Source organism: Camelus dromedarius, chromosome 5 (assembly GCF_036321535.1).
Source record: "Camelus dromedarius isolate mCamDro1 chromosome 5, mCamDro1.pat, whole genome shotgun sequence".
NCBI lineage: Eukaryota > Metazoa > Chordata > Mammalia > Artiodactyla > Camelidae > Camelus > Camelus dromedarius.
Genome location: NC_087440.1, coordinates 83988496 through 84015625, shown reverse-complemented (window position 1 = coordinate 84015625; position 27130 = coordinate 83988496). Strand labels below are relative to the sequence as shown.

Below are 27130 nucleotides of genomic sequence, written 5' to 3'. Positions count from 1 at the left end.
CAAATGTATTGTCTCATAGCTCTGGAGGCTGGACGTCGAGCTCAGGGTGTCAAGTGGGTTGGTCCTTCTGAGGCCGTGAGGGAGAATCAGGCCTCCCTCCCAGCTTCTGGTGTGCCTGGCGGTCTTTGGGGTCCTCAGCTTGTAGATGCGAGGGTGCCTTCATCTGCCTTCATCTTCACGTGACGTTCTCCCTGACATGTGTCAGCGCCCAAGTTTCTCCTTTGCATAAGGATGCCAGTCATTGGATTAGGGGCCCACCCCATTCCAGTATGACCTCGTCTTGACTAATTACATCTGCAGTGACCCCATTCCCAGAGAAGGTCCCATTCTGTGGTACTGAGGGTGAGGACTTTGAGGGGGATAGAATTCAGCTCATAACTGGCCTGCTCTGATGAGTGCTCCCTCTTCCCCATCATGCACTCTACACTGATTTTATTGAGGTTGTAATGCATGATGGCTACCTGAAATTATTTGTTTAGTGTCCATCTCCCCCAGCCTGAGTCTGAGGTCCTGAGACAGGACCTTGGCCTTCGGTGCTGGAGCAGTGCCAGGCACAAAGTGTTCACTCACAGTAACTACTGAGTGAATGCATGGCTGGATGAGTAGATGGATGGGTGAAAGAATGAATGAACAGCTGAAAATGCAGCCCTTTGAAGCAGGTACTCTTGTCACCCCCGCTTACTGCCCACACAAACTGAGCTTTAGAGAAAATGAGACCAGAATAAAGAACAGCCTTTTGTGTATAATTCGTGAAGCAGTGGTTTCTCTTTTATTTAAATCTTAAAGAGCAGAAGCAAGGGTTGCTATTATTGCCTTCTTGGTGTTTTGAGTTTGTCAAATGGGACGTATCTCACCTCCTTTTCTTTTGGCACATTCTGCAGTCAGGTTCTGCAGAATGCAGACGTCCCGCCCTGTGGCCCACCGGATGCTGTGCTTACATACCTCAGTCATCACGTTGGCCAAGCACGTTGTTTGGATGGAGGATGCAGCTTGCCTTGGGTACCAACTTCCAGTTTACCATCTAGGAGGGAAGTTGGGATCCAGGTCGGTCAGAGCTCAAGCTGAAATCCTGCCTAGGGAGCACAGGGAGGAAGGCGGGAGCCAGCGCAGGGAGAGGGGCATCTGGAAGAGGGGGGTCATGGCATTTGAATTCGGCTGGTGGAGAGCTCAGATGAAGATCGAGGCCTTGTCTCAGCTCGGGCCTTTAGCTTTGGGACAGTCAGATGAGGTGAACAGAAGCCTCAGTATGGGGACTGTTGTCTCTGTGCATCTTTTCCTTGCCCACCCTCTTGGGTCCCTGAGAGGCAGTGTCTGGTGACTCTCTGATCCTGCATGATGCCCTGCTGCAGACAGACACCCAAAGGGAGGGGTTCTCGAGACACTCATGGTCTGCTTGGGAGAACAAGACTCAGGCCAGGAAGCCGTGCGGGTGACCAAGGGGCGGCTCCTCCTTTGCTCCTTTAGCTGTGGTTGGAACCCAGCCTCTACAGCCCGCGTAAGCTCGTAGCTTGGCTGAGAACACAGCTGCTGTAAGAGCTCCAGGGCCTCTCGGACTCCCTGTGGAGGCCAGGCCTCCTCTCTGCAGGGTGCATGTCCTGGCCCTGGATCTGGGGCATCCACGTTGCCCTGCCGCCCCCTGGGCTTGTATCCTTGCTTGCTCTTTGGCCCCGAGGCTCCCTTGACTGTCTTGCCCTGCCAGGCCCGGGGCGTCTGCAGCTTGTTCTTGGGGCCACCTGGGATGTCTGCAGAAGATTTTGATTGTGGGTTCCAAAGGGTCCTGTGTAGCACCCCTCCCTGAGCCCAACACAGGCATATTAAGCCTGGGGGGCTTGGGGGTGCAGGCCCTGAGAGGGGGGACAGTGTGCTGAAAAATGGAACGAGGGCGGAGGCTGTGGGGAAAGCAGCAGATAAGAGTTTGGGGTCCAAAATCCCTTGGGCCTGCCCTCTTCTGGCAGTGACCTTGGGCAAGTTACCTGGTCTCTCTGTTTTCATGTTCTCAGTGCAGGATGGGGATAACGTTTACTTGGAGAGTGGTTGTATAAGTGTTCAATAAATATTGTGTGAATGGATGGGTAGGTGGATGGGTGGATGGTATGGGTCTCCAGCCTCAGGGAAGCATTTCAGCACATGTTAGCCAGTCTTGGCACAGCCGGGCACTGTGCCAGGCTATGCAGGGGTCACAGGGAGGAACAGGGCAGAGTCCCAGACGTCAGTGAGGGTGCACAGGCCAAGGAGAACTCTTTTTCTGCAACTCACCAGTGATGTAAGTATCACGCCTGGGACCCAGAATGTTCAGATAAGTCCAGTCTGCACTTGAAGGGCAGTTACTGGTTGGCATTGAAGGTAGAGGTGGATCCAGCAAGAACTGTCACTGATGAGAGTCTGGAGAGGGAGAGAGCAGGGGAGGCTCTGGGGAGGGAGAGCTGACTCCTTGCTCCCAGGGACCATGTCTGTGGAGGGCCTGCTGTGGGCCTGGCATGGTGCTAAGGCTTTACCAACACTGACCTTGTCAAATGCTGGAGGCAGATGTCACTGGCTTTCCATTCTACAGATAAAGGAACAGGTATTAGAATTCACTGACGGAAGGTCCAGGCTCTGTCCAAAACTGCCTGCCTCCTGCATTTGTTTCTAGCGCTGGAGGCCTGGCATGGGGCACACAATGACAGATGCCCTGGGCAGAGAGTTTCCTGGCTGTTCACACATTCTCCCTTGTGCTGGTAAGCATAGGCTAAGCTAAGCCACAGTAACAAACAACTCCTACATCTCAGAGGCTTAACACAGTGAAGGTTTTATTTCTTGCTTGCGTCACTTTCTGATACCTGGTAATTTAAAAACTTTAAATAACTAATGCATTTCCCTGGTTGGAAATTCAAATAGTGCACATTGCTCCCTCTCACCCTGGCCCCCAGGGCCCTGGTTCCTCTCCCTGGAGGCTGCCATTTTGACCAGTTTCTTGTGGCCGTCCTGAGATAGGCTGTCACGTACAAACAAATATGCACATAAATCCTTTTAAAAACTCCCTTCACATCATAGCCTTCATACTTGGTCATCAGCACCTGCCTGGAGACCCCTCTGTGTCAGTGCAGAACACAACGCCCCAGGCTGCGTGGCGTTCTGTTTTAGGGATTACCATAGGTGATTCAGTTGGTCCCTTCTGATGGACTTTTCTTTCCTCCTTCCCTCCTTCCCTTCTTTCTTTTCTGCCTCTCCATCTCCTCCTGCCGTGCAGCAGTGCGCAGCGGTGCCTAACCCTGTACTGTGCATGAGTTCACCTGGAATTGCTGGACTAGAGTGTGATTTATAATCAAGACCAGTGTCACCAACTTGCTTCCCCTCGAGGTGATTGAGATTTGCATCCCCCAGCTGTGTATTTGAGTGCCTGTTTCCCCATATCATGGCCAACATGGTGGTGTTTCAGTCTCTCAGACTTCAGCCAATCTGGTGTACAAAAAATGGTATGTTAATGTAGTTGTAATTTGCTTTTTTCTTATGTGTGACATCAAGCATTTTCTAGTATTTGTGTGTTTGGAGCCCTTTTTACCTGTCTGTACCAAAGTCTGTACGAATCTTTCATTCATTTCTGTTTCTGTTATGTTGATTGCCTTTTTATTACCAATTTGCAGGAGCTTATTAAATATGAAAAAAGTTAGCCATTTGTGATGCAAGCTGCAAATATTGCACACCCTGTTCTTCTTGCTTAGGGAGATTCAACATCAAACCATGAGTTTTCCCTGAATTGTTTATCAGTGTAACTCATTCCCAGTCCTGTTCGAAAAGGCATGTCAAAAAAATAAAAAAAAAGATCATGATTGTTAGAAAAGTTCTGAAAAAGGAGAATAAGGAGGAGGAACAGGCTTTTCTGGGTATCAAACCACATCTGGCCCAAAGTCAGAACTCTGTGTTGGTTAGCACCCTTAACAATGACAGTCCGTTTTACTGCAGCAGCAGACACACTGAGGAGTCTTAATATGAGCCAGTACAAGTGCCCTGGCTTTGCAGAATTCAAATTCTGGTCTGTGCTTGAGCTCTTATTGACAGAATGCCAGGGAAATTTGCACTGGTCAGTAATAATGTGAATAGTGAGAATCAGGAAATAGAATAACTGAGCTTTTTGAGTGCGTTAAGTGGAAAAAACACACCTCCTGTGATTCTCCTTTACCCTCACACTCCGACACACTTGCCACTTCGGACAGCAGGTGTATGGGACTTTCTTCCATCCCAGGCAGTTCTGTGACACCAGCTGGGTGTCCTGTGATTTAATTGAACTCAGTTTGGACACTAAGCACCTGGAGGTGAGTGTCAGATCCCACAGGTTAAGGTCTCAGTCCCACAAGGCTGCCCCTCTCCTCAGATGCCAGTTGCAAGTTTAGGTTGTTACCTGTGCTGCTGCCTAATCAGAGGTTCCCATGGCCCCCTCCTCTAATTTGATTAATTTGCTGGAGTGGCTTCCAAAACTTAGGAGAACAATTTACTTACTATTTACCAGCTTATTATAAAGGGCTATGGTCCAGGATATAGTTGAGCATCCAGATGGAAGAGATGTGGAGGGTAAGGGATGTGGGGAGGGGCCCAGAGCACCCATGCCCTCCGAGCGATCAGTTCTCTCACCACCTCCGTGTGTTCACCAGCTGGGAAGCTCCCTGAGCCCTGTACCTTTGGGATTTTTATGAAGACTTGATCACGGAGGCATGACCTCTCAACTCCTTTTTCAGCCTGGCCCTCCTTCCTGAAGGACAGGGAGTAGGGCTCAAAGTTCCAAGCTTCTAATCATGCCTGGATTTTTCTGGTGACCCACCCCCATCCAGCCCACCAAGTGTTGCCTCATTAAAATAAAAGACACTCTTGTCATGCAGGAAAATCCCATTTGAGGACAGGCCTGTGTGGTCACAACCCTCTTGGAACCTCAGTTTTCAGGCCCGAAGCCTCATTACCCTGGCACTAGTGCACAGGTCTTGTACACACATTCTGTGTTGGGCTCTGTTCCAAGTAATTTACACACATTAGCTCGTTCAGTTCTCACAGCAGCCCTAGATGGGGACCCACGAGAGAAGCACAAAGGTCCAGTAACCTGCCAGTCTCCCAGCTGCTCATCCGCGCTTAACAGGACGCAGCCAGTGCCCACAGCTGTGTGGCAGTAACCACACCTGCCTGCCATCCTCACGGACTTCACTTGCAGCCTTTGGAGATGAGAGGTCAGATGCAGACTGTCTGGCGTTTAAGAGAGGTGTGGAGTATCTTCAGCAGCTCAGGCCTCTGCTAGAACACTTGTATTTTGCATCCAGAGAGGATGCATGGCCCCTAGCATGGGTGGGAGGGGAGCCAGTTTTCCTGAGTCCCCAGCCTCTCTGGTGAGTCGGCTTCTTTCATATCCAGCTGGTTATTGATCACATCTGGGAAGCACGTGTGGGAGTTTGGGAGTGAAGGTAGAGCTGGAAGTACAGCCTAGAGAACCCTCCAGAGAGCTGGAGCCCTCTGCCTTTGATCTCATCTTGGCAATCCCCCACCCTCGCCCTTCCCCGATACACATTCTTCCTTGTGGGGACAGTATTAGACACTGTAGGCTAATGCTATAGCGGATAGCCCCAAATTCTTAGTGATCTAATGCACTAAAGATTTATTAGTCGTTCACACCACTGGTTATGGAGATCCTTGGTCCCCCAACATTGGGGGCTTCTCCTGGATCCTCTGCTTCCAGCCTGCAGATGAGACATGTGTGTGTGGGCAGGGTTCCTGGGCCAAACCCCTCCCCTCAAAAAAGTGCCAGTCAGGGATCAGTGCTGTAGGAAGAGCTCTTTCTGCAGAGGTGGTAGCTTCAGGCGCCTGAGGCTTTTGTAATTGACAAATACAGGAGAGGATTTCATGCAGATAAGTCCTGCATCTTTGCAGCTGCCACCTGTCCCTGGATTACACCTTCCTTCCCCCGCCCATCTCTGGAGGTCCTGTTCTTTAAAGCTGCAGGCACATTTAGCAAACATTTACCAAGCTTTTGCCTTGAGCATTAGTTCTAGGTCCTGCGGATGCCACCCTCTGGTTATTGTGGATCTCAGGAGGAGACAGAGGATTAAAGAAATGACTTTATATTTGGAAGTTACGGTGCATTCTGGAAGGATGTGTAAAGGGTCCTGGGGATATAGATGAGATGAGGGAGCTATTAATTTTTCCTGTTTGGGGAGGGGTGAGTTCAGAAGTCTGGAAAAGGATTGATCTTCTGAGCTGGGACTTGTCCACCATGTGGACAAGAGGCTGGGGGCGCGGGATGGCGGGGGATATTTCTAGGCAGAAGGCTCGCTCTGGCCCAGGAGCACAGCCCCGTGCAGGGTCTGGGGCAGCTGTGGCCACATCTGGAGTGAACAGAGACTCTCCTATGGTTACCTGAGGCCCTGCTGGGAGAGGGCAGGGGCCGTCTGTGCCTGGCGCACAGGAGGGGCCCAGAAAATACTTGAATTAACGAGCGGTCACGCAGAAGCAGGAAGTTGTCTGGAGGGCTTGTGTGCCACATCTAGAAACAGGGTGTTCTGGATCCACAGAACAACCCTGGGAGGTGAAGTTATAACATCTTTATTTTATGAATGGGGATGCTGAGCAGTGAAATGACTTGCTGTAGCCCAGAAGCAGCTGAGCTGGGAGGGGTTTCCAGCTGTGCCAAGGCCACCGTCCTCTTCTCCGACCAGGTGCTGGGTGAGGGGCTAGGCAGAGCCCCACTCACTTTGGATACGGGCTGGGTGTGATGGGGTTGCTTTTCGAAAGTCAGAGGTGACTTTTAGGCCACTGGGGTTTGCAGGCCTTTGTCCCATCTCCTCTCAGCCCTCCCTTCACCCTTGTCCGCCTTGCTGCTTTCGTCTCTGAGGAAACAGTGGGCCTTTGTTTTCTCTGAATTCTAGACTTGGGCGCTGCACAGAACAGCATCCAGCGTTGACCTCACAGGATGGTGTGACTTGGAAATGTGGCACTCACAGACCTCTGGCTGCAGCGGGCGGCCCTTTCATCAGGACACCTTGTGACTGGCTGAAAGGGACCAGTCAGACCCTTTCTGAGGAAGAGAACTTTCCCTGGGAAAGTTCCCTTTTCTGGGGGGCAGAGTATGGTCAGGAAAACAAAATGACACAATTGAAGTGAGTTCATGCCCACCCGAGTCCACATCCCCACCCCATCCGGAAAGTGGAGCCTCTGAGGTACCTGCCCTGGTCCCAGTGTTTCCTCCACTGCAGTATCACCCACCTGAGCACCTGAAGGTCCCTTCTCTGCAGTATCCCCCTCCTGAGGGTCCCCTCCTCAGCGATGTCTCTCACAAGGGTTCCCCCTCTGTGGTGTCCCCTTCTGCCCTGAGGGCCCTTCCTCTGTGACACTCTCCCTGCTCTGAGAGTCCCCTCCTCTGAAGTAGCCCCCTCCTAAGGTCCTCTGCAGTGTCCCCTCCTCTGTGCCCACCCAGGGTCCCTCCTGCAGTGTCCCCTCCTGAGAATCCCCTCCTCTGTGGCATTCCCCGCCCCCTCCCCTGTGGTATCTCCTACTGAGGGACTGTCCCTCCTGTGTCATCCCCTGCTCTGCAGTGAGCTGAGTTCTCTCCCACCTGCGCCCAGAGCCTGCCTGAGCACCACTCCTGAGGGCACAGAGCCAGAGGGCCTTCTCTCCCTTCCCAGACAGTGGGCAGAGACTGCCGTCTCCTTGGGGCAGACCCCCTCAGGGCAACCGTGGCTCATCCGGTCCCTTAAGGAAAGGCCCCACCAGGCCTCAGCAAGGACGCTGCAGCGATGCTGAGCCAGGACCAGGCCTGATGTGTGTCCCTCACTGTTACTCTCGTGAAAGGGTTTCACTGGCATAAAAATGCTTGGAAAATACACAAAGGAAGGTGGCTGGCTTCCAGAACTCAACTGTTTACCTTCAGTGGAGCGGCTGGGAACGTTGAGAGCTTATTTTCCAAACAGCCCATGGTTGTCAGGTCTACAGGCCGAGGGCTGATGCCAGGCAGGTGTGAGCCAGGGCATCTCCTCTGCCTGCCTCCTTCCCCAAACCCAGGGGACCCCAGGTTCCTCCCAGGGACTGATTTCTGTCCCTCCTGCCGGACAGGAAGCGTTTTCTTTGGGATGGGGTTTCTGACAGGCCCAGGGCACTATGCCCAACGTCACCATGTGACCCAGTTCTCTTCCATCTGAAGCTGTCTTGGTCTGAAAATATTGGCCTCTTGTTTTGGTACCTGTCACAGCGGAGCCGTGGGGGACAGCGAAAGTGGATTTGTGTCTGTGGCACCTCTGAGAACAAGCTGTTCTTTGCCTGCGTTGCCATTTGCCCACTGGCTGCTCTGCTTTCCTTTCAATTCTGTTTTTTTCTGGGAAGTGGAATTGGATGGGAATGTAATACTGAATCTGAGGACAGACCGGATAAGGCCCTTGGAGTTTCCTGTTTTTATTGAGGGGGAAACTGAGGCCCGGGGTTGATGCTGGGCTTTTGCACGGGCCCGGGGCACCTGGCAGCTTGGCTGTGGGCTGAGCGCATGGGAGCTGCTGATTGGCCTCCATCCAGGTCCTGACCAGGCCACTTCCCAACCGTGAGGCCTTACCTGCTCACTTCTCCTCCTGGGCTCTTGGTGTCCTGGTCTGTGAGGGTGGGACCATCATCCCCAGCTCCTAGGTAAGCTGTGAGGACACTTCCTTCCCCTGTCCAGGAGCCCCAGAAGGGATGGGCGGGCTCTCAGTGGATCTCGTTTGTGTTTTGTTCTGTTTTGTACACAGACTAGTCGCCACGGGGAGGGAAGAGTGTTCTTCAGGATTTTCTTTTTATGAGATCCATGGGATATTTTTTTTAATATGGAAAAATCTCTTAACGTCTTTCCTGGCAGACAATTAAAAAGAGGAGTTAAGGATATCAGAACAGAGCTGGCACGTTGCAAAGCTTTAATGGACAGGGTTTAAATAAGGGAAGATGACAAGGTGTCGGCAGAGTCAAAGGAACCAGCAGGATGTGGTGAGGCTCCCTGAGAGTGGAGCGCGGTCACTACCCCAGGCCCGAGGGGACAAGGGGAGGGAAGAGCCTAGAGACAGGGGTGGTCTTGGGAGAGGGGCTGCCTTGATCGAGGGGGATGGTGGCTGCTGCCAGAGAGATGGTGGGGGTGTGAGGACAGTGGGAACAAACACCCACAGTCCTCAACTCTCCCCTCTTCTGCTGGTGTTTCCAAATGGCCAGACTCGGCCAGCAGCCAGAGGACAAGGCAGCCAGGTGGCTGTGGATAGCCCCCCGGGCACAGCAAAGGCACGGGGGCAGGGGACAGGGGCTGGATGACAAGCACAGCTTCAGATCTGGGTTTGCTTTCTCACCATGGAATCCTGGGCAGGTTTTAGAAGTCTGTGTTCTCCACTCTCGTTTGTGAAATTGCTTCTCACTGTGTGGCTGGAAAATAAAATGAAACAAATGCACGTGAGATTTTAGCACAGTCCCTCCCTAGAGCTGTCATCCTGATTTCTTTACTGATGACTTTGAAACAAACAGCCTTGAAGCCAGGAGGGGGCCCCACCTGGAGGGGTGGGGCTGAGGGCAGAGGTAGGGCTGGTTGCCATCTCTGGCCTCTGCTGAGGCCATCCAGGGGGTCAGCCAGGTTCCAAGGGAGCGGGCCATGCAGGTGGCGGCGGCTGCGTGCCGGGCGGCAGACATCTGGTGGCTCAGGAAGAGCGGTGTCAGGCGGCCCCGGCTGCTGGCAGGGCTCCTGTCTTGCGGGTCAGGTGATGCCTACTGTCTGTCAGCCTTTCAGCTCTGGCTCCCTTGGGTCCCGATCTTCCTAACCCCATGCTCTTGAAAAAATAAACACATCCCTCAGGGCGAGCAGTGCCTCAGGGAGTCCAGGCAGCCCTGCACCCCCTCACTTTGTCGTGAGAGGCCGGGATCTCAGTGTGAAGTGTATTCAGCTGGTCTCTCAAAGCAGCAGCTCTCAGATTTGTGCAGATCACAGCTTCGCTGAGGCTGCGTGTAGCTTCATGAGAGAGTGTCTGCTTGGATCTCAGTTCAGTCTGGCCGTGTGACTTCAGTCGTATGACTTCACCCTGCTGAACCCTGGTGCTCTCCTGAAAAACCTGGGCACACGTGACATGTCCAGTGAATGCTTTTACAGTGACTCTTGCTTGACCTGTAGATACTTTGTCACCCTGATTCCCCATGTGTGTCTTCTGTATCCTGGGTAGCAGGGGGCTTGGGGACAGAGGTACAGACGCGGGGCCTGCCCTGGAGGAGTCCTGGGACCTCACCGAGTTCATCCGTGTGTCCTGTCCTGTCCCACAAGCACCAGCCCTCCTCCTGCCCCCTCTCTGTGCCGCCAGGACGTACAGATGGGGCAGTAGGCTCAGGTGTTGAAGTTGTTCCTTTTCTCTGTTGTTTCCCCCTCGCAGTTGAACCTTAACCGGCCGATTGAGGAGCAAGGCCCCCTGGACGTCATCATCCACAAGCTGACCGATGTCATCCTTGAAGCCGACCAGAACGACAGCCAGTCCCTGGAGCTGGTGCATAGGTTCCAGGTGAGCGGGGGTGTGCGGGGTTGGGGGGAGGCGGCCGGGGAACTGCTCTGTGCATCTGTGAAGCCGCGGAGCTGTCTTGCTGTGTACTCGTAGGCTTGGGTTTGCCGCCGCCAAGACATGGGCTTGTGGTCAGACACTTCCCTGCCAGGACCTCTGTCTCATCGGAAGTGAAATGGGATTGAACCAGGGCGCGGTTGGCACCCTCTTTCCCTCTGCCTGTACAGATGTGATTTACTGATCAGAGCACTGACGAGGCTTCCACATCCCCCGCGCACACACAGCCACAGCCAGTGGTTCTGAGTTGGCACAGGGGTGAAACACACTGGCCCCTTTGGAGAAGGGATTCCCCAGGGCCTGTGGACTGGAACGGCCTCACTTGGCCCCGGGGTCCGCCTTGGTGGAGAACCCCCTCCCTGTACTCATAGCTTTGACCCTGTGTACCCGTCTCTGAGCTCTTCCCTCCTCCCATCCCCATTTCTCCACTGGCCTGGGTCCTGACCCCACAGTGACCTGCCCATCACCTTGGGGAGGGGGGCTGCCATTGCTACCACTGGCCTGCCCTGTGTCTTCTCTGTTGTGGACAAGAATGTGATTCATTCCTCAGGAAGCAGCTCAGGGGTCATGAAAAACAAGGTCATATTATCAGTGAAAACGTGGCTGAGAGAGAGGGCCTCCCTTGGGCGGAGAGGAGGGGGTGCTTGGGCCAGCACTTCTCAGTGTGTGAGCCTCAGAGGGTTGACGTCCTGTCTTTCTTTATCAGGACAAAGGGGACTCTCATCGCAACAGCAGCCCTCCTGCTGACAGCATTTTCTTTCTCCCATGTGTCCAGGGTCAGTGACCTCAGCCTCCCTCGCTTCCCGGTGGGTCTCACCCCCTCCTTGACCGACTCTGCCAGATTCTTCCCGCTTCCCACGTGCAGCAGTGGCCTGTTTGTGTCCCTGCTGGTGTCCCCGACTCCCTGATGCACCAGGGGAGGTGGTGTCCCCATGTGGTGCCCCCCAGGGCCTTTTGCCTTGCCAGCAGCCTGAAGCCCCTCCACTCTCATAGGGCTGGGCCCCTGGGGAAAGGAGTGTTTGGGCTCCTTTGTGACCTTGCCAAGCCTCAGTTTTCTCACTGGTAATGGCGGTTGTATCAGGAAAACCTCATACCATGTTGGGAGGAGTAAACAATGCCATGCGTATGAAGTGCTGGGGCCCCAGCGAGTGCTGAATTGGAGGTCCGTGCCAGTGTGATCACATGACCTCTTTGAGGCTTAGTTTCCTCTGTGTAAAACGGAGTTGCTGCTAGTTCCTACTTCTTAGGACTGGCAGGTTGCTGTGAGAAGTAAGTGTCCGTGTACCTGGAGATGCCTCGTGTTTGCTGAGTGCCCCCAGCTGCTCCACTGCTAGTGCTTGTGCTGTTACTTTCCTAGAGAAAGGACTGCAGCCCCTAGCCAGCCCTGGTACCCTGGGAGTTACAGAACAAGCAGCCCTGGGGGACCGCTCATCCCTGCTCCCCCCAGGCACACAGCCCACAGGGCAGGGCGGGTGATGGCTGAACAGTAAAGAGGAACTGGGCCCCCTATGTTCCTGTTCTTGGGCAAAGGTTAGAGAGAGAGCATATCGAATCGGGGGTGGGGATGTGGAAACGTGCAGCTTTGTGGGTTTCAGCCACTGGGTGCGTTTCCCGGGGAGGTCTCAGCTGGGTCCCTGGAGTCTGTCCCACCCAGGGCACACACAACCCACTGGCCCTCAGATGACTTAGGTGACCTCAGGATAACCTTCCAGCCTCAGTATCTCTGGGATAAATTTTCACTGCAGTCTGTGCTCGAGCATGAAGCGGATATCTGATAAGGCCAGGACGTTTCCTCCTTTGTGAAGAGAACAATCCTTTGGGGAGGAGGGTGACAGGCTGCACTTTCCCCAGGCCCCAAGAAGAGAAGAGACGGGTGGGGCTGGCGTGGAGAGGGACTGAGAGGTGCCAGGTGAGGCTCGCTCAGCAGCACGCAGCCCTTCCTCCTGCCACAATCATCCCACCCTGCACAAGACGTGAGATTCAAGTTCAGAGCCAGGCCAGATGGACTGACACTTGACCTTGACCATGCCGTCGCTTTCAGATTCTTGGTTTAGTATTTATTCTCAGGACATTAACAAGGAGGCATGGGCTTAGGTGGAGGGAGGGGCGCAGAGTGAGTAGAAGCAGAAAGATGTTGATTTCAGAGGCTGAGAAGTAGGGTCTAGGGCTTGGGTGTGCAAAGCTGGCCTTTCTGCATTTTGTAAGAAAACAGAGAAAAGTGGTTTGCTCCAGGACGGGTACAGCTCAAAGGACCTTCTCCAAAGACAACGTTCACGTCCCTGGGGAAGTGGTTTTGGGGCTGCATGGGTTGAGATAGATGAGTTTCTGAGATGTTTCTGACAGCCCTTGAATGCCCTGCCCCATGAGATGCTTCCATTAAGCCTCCAGGGCCTGGGGGTGGAAAGGAATTCTCAGAGCTGAGAGGTTCTCTTTTTCCTGGCTGTTGTTGTGGACAGGTTAGGGGCTGTGGGCCTGGGGCTTATGCAGATCACTAAAACTAGTTGCCTTACAAACCATCCCCCAAACTGTCCCCTCGCCCCAGTTTAAATATTGGCCCTCAAGAGGGCCTGGCTTGGAGAGTCATCAGGATGGTTCGGTTGCTATTCTGTGCCAAGGTTCTCGTGGAGCCAGCAACCTAGTGCCGCCAGAGCTCTGCCCAAGATTCAGTTATCAGTGAACAGACCTGGGCAAAGGTCCCTTGGGGCCAAACCCATGTGGATGAGTGAGGTTGGGGTGGTGGGAGGGTCCCTGTCCCAGTGCTCAGGGATCTCCTGGCCTCTCGAATTGCTTCTTCAGGGGAGTGATGAGAACCTTCTCACTGTGGCATTCAGGGCCACCTGTCAGGTGTGGCCTGGGAGGTGGTCCTCCCGCTGCTGCCCCAGAATTGCTAAAATTGTTATGGTGATCGAGTTCCACAGGGTAGGTGTACTGTCTAGCTTGTCTTCGTGGGGTTTTCCCTGAATGAGCCTGCAAGGAGGAGGTTTGCATCTAAACGGTCACCTCTTTTCGCTGTCTTCCTTAGCGGGAAGGATGTTAGGTGTCCCCCAAGTGGTTGCTGGACCCCTGGTCTGAGCACAAGGACAACTTCCTCTGCAGTGGCATGCTGCTTGCTGGGCGTGTGAGTTCCCAGCCCAGAGGGGGAGCCTCGAGAAACCAGGAACTGCCCGCAGCCCCCGGAGTGAAGAGCTAGGAGAAACACAGACCTGGTCTCTACTTGTCCTCACTAAAAACTGTTCCACACCTTGTCACTGCAGTGGCAATAAAGACTGTAGTCTCTGACATGGCCTGTGGGGCCTGCACAGTCTGGCCATGGCCTTCCTCCCCAGCCTCATCTGGTCCCACCTGCCCCTTCCTTCCCACATTGGCTCTCCCGCAGCAGCTGCTCAAGCTTTGAGCTCTTTTCCACCTCAGTGCCTTTGCCCATTCCGTTCCCTTATTTGAAATTCATCCCCACCCCCTGCTCTCAGCTCTGCTGCCCCTTCCTCAGGGATCTCTCCCTGATTATCTGACTAAGGGCACATTCCTCATCCTAGGCCCTCATAACCTTGTGCTTTTCCTTCCTTCCGCTTGGAAGTTTGTAATTCTTTATTGGCTGCTACCACCGGTCTCTCCCTCTGGGGGTTAGCTCCACAGGGGCAGGGACTGCATCTGCTTCAAGCCCAGCTACTGTCCCCCTTGCTGCACACCGTGCCTGGTGTGTAGGCATCATGCCTGCGTGTCTGTGGCGTGGAAGAGCGTTATGGGGGCTGGGCTGGGACAGGGCACCCCGGCGGGTCAGTGGAGGGAGACATGGCTCCAGGGGGCAGCTGGGAGCAGGCTGAGGAGGAGGAGGCGGCTGGGAGGGCTCATGAGGCAGATGGTGCTGCCCGTTGGGTGCAGGTGGACATGCCTCTGGGGGTTGGGAACTTCAGGATGGTAAGGGTGGAGAGAGGGCTTTTCACACCAGGCTGTGGGGCTTGGACTTGATCCTGTAGGCTGGGGGTGGGGGTGATAAGATCAGATTTAATTGGAACGAGACCGGCCCTGCTTAGGAGGGGAGACCGCCGGGGCATGGTGACTCCGAGCAGGGAGGACACTGTAGTCATTGGAACCTGGCACTTCCTGAGATGAAGAGGGACTCCTGCTGTTGGAGACTCCACAGTGTCCCCTCTTCATCCCAGTGCCCCTGCAGTCCTGAGAGCCCCTTCCTCAGTGTGACAGGCAGGCCTCTGAGCGGCCCGGCCCGGCCTGCCTAGCTGCCTGCAGGGCGATGCCCCCTGCTTCTCAGGGCCTGTCAACTGATTGGCCGTATGAAGGGGAGGGAAGCGCTTTCCTCGCCGCTGCGGGTGTCGGCAGTGGGTGCACAGTTTGCACATGTTGGTTCTTTGCTGTCCTTTTACCTGAAAGGAAGCAGCATTGAATCAACCTTCAGTCACCAGCTCCTCACCTCCTATCCCGTATCGTTTAAAATAAACAGGTTTATTGAGCTATAACTCACGTATCATACAATTTACTCTTTTGTAAAAAAAAGTTTACTTAAAAAATTTTTTTTCTTTTCTTTTTTTTTGCGGGTGGGGAGATAATTAGATTTATTTATTTGTTTGTTTTTTTCCAATGGACATACTGGGAATTGAACCCAGGACCTCGTGCATGCTAAGCATGTGCTCTACCGCTTGAGCTATACCCTACCCCCCAACAATTCACTCTTTCAAAGTGTACAATCCAGTAGTTTTTAATGTATCCACAGGTGCGTGCAACCATTCTTATGGTCAGTTTTAGAACATTTTCATCACCTCAAAAAGTCACCCCTCTTCCAACCATAAGCAACCACCACGTTCTGTCTCTATAAATTTCCCTGTTCTGGACTTTAATATGCATGGAATCATACATTGCATGGCCTTTTGTGACTGGTTTCTTTCACCCAGCACGTTTTTAAGGTTCATCCACGTTGAAGTGTGAATCAGCGCTTCATTCCTTTTTATGGCTGAATAGTATTCCAGCGAATGGCGAAACCACATTGTGTTCGTCCAGTCGTCAGCTCATGGATGTTTGGTGGTTTCCATCTTTTGACTATGATGAATAACACTGATGGAAACATTCGCGTACACGTTTTCATTTCTCTGGGGCACACACCCCCGAGTGGAATTGCTGGGGCATGTGGTCAGTTGAGGAACAGCCGGACTGTTTTCCCTGGGAGCTGTACCATTTTAGATTCCCACAGCGTTCCCCTTTCCCCACATCCTTGCCAGTACTTGTTATGTGACTTTGCTTTTAGCCATCACACATTTAGTGAGTGTGAAGTGGTATCTTGTGGTTTTGAATTGGTTTAAAATTTCCCTGGCAGCTAATGATAAGCAAGCATCTTTTTGTGTGTTTATTGACCACTCGTATCATGGGTCTTCCTTGGAGCCCTCCTTGTACGTTCGTTGTGTGCAGATGTCTAGAGCCCGCAGATTTGCCTCTTTCCTACTGCAGACTATTGGGCTCCCACAGCAGGGTGGTTAGGAGCTGTGATACAGGAGCCCCTTGCCTGGGTTCAGAGCTCTCCCCACCACTTCTTGTTGGCTGGCCTTGGCCTCATCTATAATATGTGAACAGCCGTCATCTCCACCTCCCAGGGCTGTGGGAAGACTGAGGATGCACATGTCTGGCACTCAGAGCACTAGGCACCCAGGCTTGCTGATCCCCGAGGAGTGAGGTGGGCATCTGCTGGGGCCTGGCCACGGGCTGGAAGCAGTATAGCTGCCGGCTCCACTTACCTCCAGAGATGTTCAAGGATGTTGGAGGGGGTGACTTTCAAGGCCCCTTCTGCTCCAGTCTGTCAGGATGGGCTCAGCCATGCTGCAGTAGCAAGCAGCTCCTGGGACCCAGCACAGGCCTCTCTACCTGTGTAAATACATCCCAGGGGGCCCTCTCTGCTTTGAGCACACCACATCCCAGACCTTATTTGGCACTTATATCAATCCATGGAAAAAAGGAATTATTTCCTCATTTTTTAGGTGAGGAAGCTGAGGTCCAAGGAGGTTAAATCACTTGCCTGTGGTCAGTCAGTAACTAGGTGGCTTGTGCTCTTTTCACATACGCCCCAGAGGGGCTTTGGCCGGGAGCTGCCATACCCCTAGGGGGTTGAGGGCCCACTCAAGGAAGGGGTCACTCAAGGAAGAGGGCACTGTCCAGCATTGCCTCCGACATAGCTGATGCCACTTGGTGAAATGTTGGCCAGCAGAGGCCAGGGGAGGCAGAGCTGGGCATATCTGGTGGCCCTGGCCCGAGGACAGATCCCGTCCTGGGGTAGCCATGAGGTCAGCCTCCCCATGACTGCTGCCCTGGGTCATGAGGCCACTCCTCCCTGGCGGAGGGAGCCACACAATCTGCCCATTGTGCGCCCAGGCTGGACCAGGCAGGCAGTGGCTGTGAATTGCTCTTTTTGCCTCAGGGAGGTTGGTGCTATTTAGGGCCATTAACCGTCTGCAGGGTCTTTCCCTGTGGAAGGGGAGGCCCGCCCTCCAGGAAGATCCGTAACTTTATGACCCTGTTACCTGCCCGGAGCAGAGCTGGACTTTGTACAGCGCCAGGTGGTGTGCTGGGAGGGACCAGAAGCCTGAGCTCACCCAGCACGCTGGCCAGGGTCCCCCGTATGTGTGTGGACAGTCAGTGTTTTCATAGCACAAGGCTGAGGGATGCTGGCTTTTAGAAGTACTAACGTTTGCTCATAATACATTTTGCAAATGTTGTAGAAAGAGCTTTTGTGCACAGGTTACTTCGGGTCCTTAGCCTCAGCATGGAGGACATGTGGGCTGGGCAGTTCCCACTCTGGGGACCATCCTGTGCACTGAGGACGTTTAGCAGCATCCCTGGCCTTGACCCACCAGATGCCAGCCACACAACCCTCAGTTGTGACAACCAGGAACGTCCCAGACATCGCTGAGCGTCCTCTGGGGGTGAGACCCGCTGCATTTCTCAGAGCACAGCGGCTCTGAGAGCTTCCGTGGGTCAGTAAAGCCATTCCCATTTTCATAGTGTGGTCACTGAGCCTCATTGGGTACCAGGACCTGGGTTTTGGAGATCAGGACCCCAGCCAAGAGGTTCGTAGGTTCCTTGGTTCTTCATTTCAGGAGCACCCGCAAGAGGAAGGTCACCCTCTTCCATTCTCCTCCTGGCCCACTGGGGGCCGTGACTTCTGCGCCCCCTGTGTGATCTGTGTGCCCACGATACAGGCCTGTGTGGCTTCTTCCAACTTTGTGTATTAAGTCACAAAGCCTCTCACCAGCCAGAGGAAAGCTGCTCAGGGGAGCCACTGCTGGGCCTCTGCTGACCTTGTCCTCTGGGGACGGATGGAGTGAGGCACGAGGACCTTCTCTGAGTCCCTCCCATGCTGGCAGGGGTCCGTGCTTCCTGCCTCAGGCCTCACACACCCTCGGGCTTCTAGCCCCTGACTTGGCCCATGTCTCTCAGTTTCTCCATTGATCCATGAGATCTCATCAAGTAACTATTATTCATTTATCAAATCTTAATTGAGCACTTACTGTGTTCACGGAATCCTAAGAAACACTGCAAGTACAAAAAATAAGACTGATCAAGTGGATGCAGCCCCTGTCCCCACGGAGTTGTATTCATGTGTGTGTGTGTGTGTGTGTGTGTGTGTGAGAGAGGAAGAGAGAGAGAGAGTGAGTGTGTCAGTACAGGAGAGGCAGGGTTGAAAAGTAACATAGTCTCTGATTATGGTAAGTTCTGGGAAGAAGAAAAATCAAGGCCGTGATAGCGGGAGGTTCTTATCACCTCATCCTGTAGCCTCTTTGAGGAGGTAACATTTGCTCTGAGCCTAAAAGGCCTGGTAAGCTGGGGGAGACAGTGGAGCAGACCGAGGGTGTTTTGTCCTCCCAGGCCCCTCGGGGGGATGGGCGCAGAGGCCCGAGGACCTGGAATGAGCTGGTGCAGCCCAGCACAGCGGCTGGGAGGGTGCAAACCGAGCATGTGATGGCCCCCGCTTAGAAGAGAGCTGGCTGAGGTGTGTGGCAGGAGGTCAGACTGTCTTCTGCAGCACCAGGGGTCATTGCCAGGGTCACAGCTGGCAGCAGTAGCTGTCTCTGTTCTGCAACCAGAAGCTGGGAAGGCTGGGTGGCCGAGTGCAGAGGTGAGGGGCCCAGGCTTCCCTGGGCCTGAGTGACTCCTGGCCCCAGAGGTCAGTGGCACACTGCTCTGCCTCACTCCCTGCCGATAGCAGGGCGGGCACCCCGAGTTCTGGCTTTCGGCTTGCACACCCAGCAAGGCAGGTGGAGGAACCCTGGGGGCCTTGGGAGACTGAGGGTCAGACTCCGGCTGGAGGGCTGTGGGCCCAGGTAGGGTGAGGCAGAGCAGGCCTGTGGCCTGGATCCTGAGATGTGGCCCAAGGGCAGGGGCTGCTCTGCAGGCTCACCTGAACAGGTGTGTGGAGAAGGCGTGCAGGGTTAAGACAGGTGCTTAAGGAGTGAAGGTGAAGCTGCTGAGCTTGGGGGGGAACCGAGCTCCTGGGACCAGTGACCCCTTTTCTGGTGCTCTCTGCTCAGCTGTCAGCTGTGATGCGTGGGCCGGAGACCCACTCCGGCCACACCAGTGACCCCTGAGTGGAAATGCCAGCCTGTCCTGCTCCAGTGTCAGCCTGTGAGGCGATGCCGTCTCCTGGCCGGCACCCAGCCCTGCGGGTCCCTCCCCAGTCCTGGCGGGGTGTGTGGCTGCAGGCTGCGGTCTCTCTCCGTTTGCTCCAGGACCTGATTAGTGCCCTGGCACCGGGACAGGGCATGTGACATTTGTCAGGTGAACTGCCTGGCCGGGCACTGTGCCAACCTCCTGCTGACAGGAGATGGAGAATGCTTATAAGTTTGGTGCTAAAATCTGGGGACAGAAAGGGAGCTATTGTTCCAGTGAGGGGCCTGGGAAGAAGGAAAAGGTGTTTGTTGTCTCTCTTGGTAAAGTGCTCCGTTTCCTTCCAGCCCTGTCCTCCTCAGCATTCCAGGTTGTACTTCAATGGGATGACATTTCTTCACGGACTTTCTGTCACATCTGAACAACTGTCTTCCCCGTAAGGACCGTGGTTTTCTCTCCCAGATGGCTGAGCGAGGGGCGTGACACTGGGAAGATGGTGGTCCGGTTGGGGGTGGCATCCGCCCTCGGGATGGGGGTGCCTGTGACCTGGAGGATGCTCAGCCCTGCCCCCACAGTCACTCTCTCTGCTCACCTCTCCCCTCCCCCGACCTGGTGCAAGTCACATACAGTTCATCCTGGAGCCCGGGGCCTGGGTGCTCCAACTTCCTGTTGTCCTTTCTGAACCCCTTGTTCTGTGACTTTTGTCACCAGCAGGGACAGGGAGAGGGGGGAGTTGTTGCTGGCATTCTGCTCCAAGGAGCTTCCCCTGCTCTTCTCGAAAGCTCCAGTGTCTCTCCCACCTGCTGCCCCCAGGACAGTGAATCTTACCCCTCTGTTCGTGGACTGATCCCGGTGGATTCTGTAGGTGTGGCTTTTCCTCTGCCGTCTCTGCCTGGCTCTCCGCAGTCCTGCTTATTTCGACAGTAGGTAATACGTGCACATGCGACGAATTCAAGGAGTCTTTTCCCGCCTCTGCTGCCCAGCGGGCTAGTTCCCATCTTGGGTCCTGGTGGTTCCAGCAGCCTGGAACCTTTCCAGGGGAGCTCCGTGTCCACGAATAAAGGTGCTCTTCCTGTTGCCACACAAAGCCGTTGTTCTGTATGATAGACCTTGGAATTGACTTTGAATTAGTCCTTCCATCAGGCTGCCATTTTCTTTTTAATGGCTGCATTGTTTTCCATTAAATAGGCTTAAATCCGTTTCTTAACCAGTTCTATACTGATAGACACTTAGGACATTTCTGATATGTTTTAGAAACATGCAGCAGTGATTAAATATCCTTGTTCATGCATATCTGTGTACACATGTGGGGAGTTGTGTGGGGTGAGTGCCTAGCAGTAGGAATTGCTGAGTTTATGTGTCCTTAATTTTGGCTGTTGCCTAATTTCTCTCCATAGAAGTTGTGCCAATAACACGCCCACCCAGCAAGTGCTGGCCTACATCCCACCACTTTGAGAGGTGTTTGTAATCAGTTTAAAATGGCACGGAGTCTCAGAGTGTCAGAGAATGCCGAGGCCCTAGCAGTCACCCCTTCATCTAGTTGTTTTTTCTGCTGGGCACTCAGGGCACTCCGGGTCTGTGTCAGGCTCACACAGCCTGTCTGCTTGGACCTTGAACCTGGCCACCTCGCTCCTGTCTGGTGCAAGTGTGCCCACCCTACCTTTCTCCCCCATACTTCCTGTACTGTGAGGGCCTGACCACCCCAGCCTGAGCTCGTGGGTTTAAATAAAGGGTCTGAAGAGCAAAGTAGGCAGAGGAGCAAATTGCATTGTAATTTTCCTTTCACCAGCTCTGCCAAATCATAGACACAATATTGTGCCAAAGGTCAGGCAGCATCTCCATCCTGTACGGCGAAGTCCGGCGCACGTGCCCCTGAGGCCAGCACTGTGTCTGACACGCTGCCCAGGCCTCATCTGTTCCAGGCTCAGCCCCTTGGCCTTGCACCCTGCTGGGCTGGTCACCACATAACTCAAAGCTGGCTTCTCACTCCCCAGCTCAGGACACTGTTGCTTTAGGATCAAGTCCAAACTCCTTGGCCGGTCTATCTCCAGCTGTCTCTCCCCCGTCTTCACATAACCTCCCCTTTGAGACCTACATCCACCCAGCCACGCCGGGCTCCCTCACCCCATGTCTCTTCTTTTACTGTCCCCTCTGCTTGGAATATCTTTTCTCCTTGTGGCCCAGGCCTGTGGCCCTTTGTAGCTCAGCATCACTGGCTTCTGGAAACCCCCCTACCCACTGCCCCGGGCTAGGTTAGTTCCCCCATGTGGCAACACTCCCCTACTCTGTTATCACCGCTCACCCCCACTTCTCTGCCCACTTAGGAGCCCCCAGTGAGGGTGGATGGGATGTGGCTGAAGCGGTGACTCCCTCTCCCCATACACACACAGACACACACATACACAGACACACGCACACTCTCACTCCCTCCCTCCCTCCTAGGAGCTCTCACTCTCCCTGGTCTCAGGCTGTCTGTGAGGCCTCAGGCTGAGTGCTCAGACTCTGGAGGTCTTTTTGGAATACAGACGAGGTTAATGAAGACCAGGGCGTGTGCTGGTGGGGAGCACAGCTCTCCCAAGGAGCTGACTCAGGAAGCTAGGAGTAGTGGTAGGTGAGGAGATGCTGTCGGCAGGCCAGGCTGAGTCTGTGCGGGAGAGAGTCATCTTGGTGACTGCACAGAGGGACAGTCTCGGGGTACGAACAGGCGTGGTTGAACTAGTGAGTGGGCGTCTGTCCCCGACATGGAGCCATCATCTGGGTGTCACTCGTGTGCCCGTCCTGCTCGCCTTCTTCCCTCTGCTGAGTCTCACCCCTCCTCCAGGGTTGGGGCCTGTGCAGTCACTGTGCTGTATGTATGCTTGAGGGCCGCAGTCCCTGGGCTCCCGTGTCATAGTCTGGCTCCATTCAGGGCTTGAAGGTCTTTTTTGTTGATCACATCACAGAATCAAGGAATCCTAGAACTTGAGTCAGAAAAGATGTGATAAACATTTTATTCTCTCATTTTATAAAAGAGAAAACTGAGATACAAATAATTTAAATGGCTTCCTGAAGAAGCACACATAAAGTTAACAGTGATTCTAGGACTTGAACCCAGATTTCTAGGCCCTGCCTTTGCCTTGACTTTCACAGTGCCTCAAGGTCCTTGCGCTAGGATTGGGACTGCTCAGGTGCAGCTGGGCTGAAAGAGGTGGTCTGCCAGTGACTAGAAGGCAAAAGATTTGGCTGACTCCTAGGGACTGCTGCACAGGTTGCACACTATACAACTTAGTAGATTGCACATGGCACCCTATATGACTGGACTTGCCACAGGTATGTGCCGGGCGCTGCTACAGCCTTCTCTCTTGACTCTTGGGAGCCTACTCCTAAAGTTTAGCTGCACGGATCTCGAGACCAGCCCTATACCAGACCTGGCTGCCTCTTCAGACCCTTGGCCTGTGGTTCTTAAACAGCCATGGGTGCTGTGGTTTAGTTAGGGCCACGACTGGCCACCTAGCAAGTTGTGTTACATCAAGGCACCCTGGTCTGGTGTTGATTTTTCAGGACTGTGTATGGTATGTGCTCTTCTGTAAGCTCTGAAAAACAAGCAGGTATTCTGGGTGGTGCCAGGAAGGCTTTGCCTGGGGGACATTTGGTCCTGGCCTCAGCTGATTTCACAGCTTCAGTGGTCTGCCCAGAGGATTCATTAGTTGTCCTCCCAGAAAGCATTGCTCAGCCTGCCTCTTGACCTCGTCCTCACCTGGAACTGCCCTTCCAGTGACAGATCTCACTTTCTACAGAAGCATCCTGTGTGATTGCTGGTGACACTGCTGTAGTATTAGTCCTCCCTTCTCAGGACACATTTCTTCACTCAGCAGTGTCCACTGCAGCCCTGCCCCGATCATCCCTCGGTGCTGGCGAATCCTCCTCGCAGAGGCCACTGTGCACTGCAGCATCCAGCTGTGCCATTGTATGCTCTCCTGAGAAGCATCTGTCTTTAGTTGTATGAGTTTGTGTTAATCCGGGGTTGGCGATGATGCAGACTCTGGCCCAGTGTGGTGGCCCCTCGGGGGTCTTTGGGGAGAAGAGCAAACAAGGGCAGACCCTGGGTGGTAGGAGGAGCAGAGGGGGCCACAGTGGCAGCTCCACCACTCCACTGTGTGACCCTGGGCTCAGTTCTGCTTCCTTTCTCCTTTCTGAAGAGATGGACTGGGACCCTTAGGTCTTGCCAGGCCTGACCGTCGATGACTCTGCCTTTGGAAAGGCTGTGGCAAGCTCTGTGTGCCCTCTTTTTGGCTTTTCCTTGTGCTGACCCCAGATGCAGTGTGCCTGGTCTCCCAGGCTGAACCACCAGGCTAAAGGCCTAGGCTTGGGTTGGCAGAACATGAGAAAGACTAATTTTTTCGTTCAACATAAATTTTAAAAGAATATTTTTAGATTTTTAGATCTGAGAAATTGTGGTAAATTTTCTTCAAGTCACAAAATTATTTAGTGACGCCAGGAGTCTAAGATCCTGGGCCTCTTGATTCCTGGTATAGTTTTCATTCCACTAAACCATCGTGACTTGATGTTGAAGGAGAGGTTCCACATCTCCACGCAGTAACTGTGTGGTCATATAAAAGTGCCCATTCTTTTTTGTTTTATGTAAATAAATAAATAATGGAAAATTAAAAAAAAATTTTTTAAAGAATGAACCTGAGTGATACAGGCTGTAGCTAGAATTGAGGTGCTTTTCATTTACCCAGGTTTGCCACGCCTCATTTCACTGATCAGCAGGCTCTGGAACCAGATGGCATGGATTCAGGTCCCATCCTGGCTACTTCCTAGCTGAGAGAGCCTGGTCAAGGTATTGAGGTTCTCTGAACCTCAGTTTCTCTGTCTGTCAAATGGGGTCGCACATACGACCTACTCCAGGGTTGTGAGGAATAAACATGTCAGTTCCTGCAAGACATTGTCCTCCACTTGGTGGATGTTTAGGAGAAGTTAGCTGCTGTCATTCACCATTTATTACTGTAATTATCAATAATAATAACACATCCTAGAATCTTGCCAGGACCTCTATCGTGGCATCAAGACTTCAGGGGCTAGCAGCTTCCTGCTTCCTTTCACCCTTTCACCACTTGGTGTGGAAGGACCTAGTTAAAAAGCCAGGCTTTGTGGCCATCAGCTAGATGGTCTGGGCTTGGGCCATGCTCTCAGGAAAAGCCGGAAGGAATGAGATTATGCTGAGTAAATCCAAGGTAACTTCCTTAACCGTAAAAGCCCCCATGAGTAATTTTTAACAGCCACAAGAGAGTCATTTCAGTTCTTCCCGAGAGTGCGTTTTGGTGGCTGAGTGTTAACTGGAACACATAGACCCTGACTTGTGGGATCCTAGGATCTGTCTGGAGACTTTCTTCTGTGCGTGGGCTGTGGGATTCATCTTGAGTGCCAACTCTTATCTACTTCTAGAACCACGTGATAATCAGGAGCCTGAAGTCCCACTGGGGTTAGCACAAAGGTTGTTGTAATTCCCAGGTGATCGCCGCTGTGGTCAGTGGTGATGGCTGCTGTGGGAGGCGTGGTGGAATCGGGCCCCCTTTTCCGTTTTTGATCCATTCTCCGTGGAAGGCTGGAGTCCCAGACAGGATAAGTGCAGGGCAGGCCACACTGCAGAGCAGGGCCTGCAGTCCAGGGCCTTGCTGTTGAGTCCATGCTTGCTTGTATTACTGTTTTTTTTTTTTTTAATTGAAGTATAATACACACAGAGTAGCTTGATGAATTTTGCAAACCCGAGACACCATGTACCTAGCACCAGATCAAGCAGTAGAGCGGGGCTGCTCCCCGAGACCAGCCCGGCCCAGCCCTGCCCAGCTCTGGCCAGCCTGGCCCCGCCTGACCCAGCCTCACCTGACCCAGCCCCACCTGACTCCACCCTGCCCTTCCCCTCTTCTTCCTCGTCCTTGGGCAGGGAGCTCCCTCTCCTGTCCTCCCACATCACATCTCTTCCCGAGGTAGGGCCACTAGAGGGAAGAAGATTGGTTACCAAACCAGGAGATGGACTTTCTCCAACGAACTGGGTGCTCTCAAATCCCTGTTCCATGAGTGGCATCATCCAGCCTGCCCCATCTCCATCCCCTGACTAATCCTGGCCAGCGGGATTTTTCTGAAATTTTCTTAAAAAGTTTCTCTGCCCCTCCCTCCAGCCTGCAGGTTAACGAATGCTTGCAGGGGGAACTGGCCCTTAGCTGGCCCAGCCCTGCCTGCACTCATTTTTCCGCATTCACCGTGCTGTTCCCTGCCCTGCTTCCAGTGGAGACTGAGAGCTCCCTGAGGACAGCAGGGTCAGGCTCACTCCCGCTGTGGTGCTTGCATAAGTGTCTGCTGGGATATGACTACCCAGGAAGCCATCTGTCAAATAACTGGCCACCCAGAGACCCAGGAGGACACTCTGCTCGTTCGTGGGAGGTCTGGGCAGCTCCCAGCCTCTTCATTCTCCTCCAACTGCTGGTCCCAGGCTTCAGTCCTCTGTTTCCTATTCTAGACCTGCCTGACCGAGTTGTGGACAGATGAGGACTGAGGCTTACAGAGGCCCACTGCTGTAAGTGGGGAAGGCGAGGTTTTACCCTAGGTCTGGCAGCCTTGGCGCCTCTACGTGTAATGTCTTCCCCGTCTTGACCTTCACTTGGCAGAGGAGGATGCTGAGGCCCAGAGAGGAGACGGGGCTTCCCACACCCTGTGGTATTACATCTAAGAAGCCATAGTCTAATCCAAGTTCATGAAGATTTACACTAGTATGTTCTTCTGAGAGATTTATAGTTTCAGCTCTTACTTCATAGGATTTTTATATTGAAAGAAATGGGGCTTGCAGACTGCTTTATCCAGTGGTGTGCATGTAGCCAGTCCTGGGTATATGGTAGCTGTTATTATTTTAAATTATTATCAGTTATGATTGCTTGCTAGCTATTATTTATTATCATCCTTACCATGATTAATCTCTCATCGTGTTTCCTATCTGGGTGGCTGCCTCTGGCTCCTTCCTGAAAGACAGTGTTGATGTTTGAACTAGTTTCTGGAAAGCTGGGGATGCAGGGATTTGAAAAAAGAGAGGACCTCGTTACTTCCCCCACTCCCCCCATTTTCCCGCAGACTTTTTGCTTTGGAAAATTTTTAAATGCTTGGGAAGATGCTGCAGTGCACCCTGTGCCATCACCCAGCTTCACCAGTTAGTAGCTGGTAGCCTCTCTCCTTTCAGCTGTGCCTCACCTGGTTCCCTCCCCACCCACCGCGCCTGGTCATTTGGAAGCAAATTTCAGACATCATATTTAATCTATAAATCGTTTTAGTACACATCTCTAAAAAATGAATCACTACCTTCTGAAAAAGAGACCTGCACTGTTTTGGGGGAGTGGGCCAGAGCCCCATTACCTCCTGAGCATCCCAGGGGCAGGTGCCTCTCCTGCTTCCCTGTAAGGAACAGGCTGGCTGGCTGCAGCTGGCACCGTGGGCTCTGTCTGGACCTGAGCCATCCACAGAGGGTCCCTCCCTACAGCCTGGGCTGCCGTGGCGGGGGATCGTGTCATGCTCCAGGTGTCAGCAGGGCCAACCGGGGGCAGAGCCGCCGGGTTGCTTGTCCCGAGTGCAGAGCTAGCCTACCCCGCTACCTGCTGGATGGGGCAGGGTGTAATGAATTCAGAGACCCCGGGTCAGGTTGGGCCCTGCAAGTCCATGTGTTGCAGAATCATGAGAATCCTTTTTGTTTGGATATCTTCCAGCTCTTATCTGTCATCACCTTCTTGTCCACAGCAGCTCCCTGAGATAGGTTTTATTCAAAATGCACATTTGCACACAAGAAAATGAAATCCCAGAGATTAATCTTAGTTTCTTCTTCACAGGCATAAAAGTGGCAGAGGCAGGATTTGAACTTGGAAATTCCACCTGCATTTTCTATTAGATGAGAGCAGATCCTTGCGATTCGCTCCCTGCTTCCCGTTTCCCTGTTTCCTGGCCATAAATGGACTACA

General features: G+C 53.3%; 1 protein-coding gene across 2 annotated transcripts in view; it reads left to right on the top strand.

Annotated features, from left to right (window-relative positions):
* Nucleotides 1–27130, top strand: part of ITPK1 (inositol-tetrakisphosphate 1-kinase) — a 146841-nt gene that overhangs the window by 70369 nt on the left and 49342 nt on the right. For both annotated transcript variants that reach the window (XM_064486214.1, XM_064486213.1), the window contains one exon: nucleotides 10371–10496. Coding sequence is in view for 1 of the 2 variants with exons in the window: in XM_064486213.1 (XP_064342283.1) it covers nucleotides 10371–10496 (126 nt within the window). In the remaining variant the exon portion in view is untranslated. The remainder of the gene's footprint in view (nucleotides 1–10370; nucleotides 10497–27130) is intronic.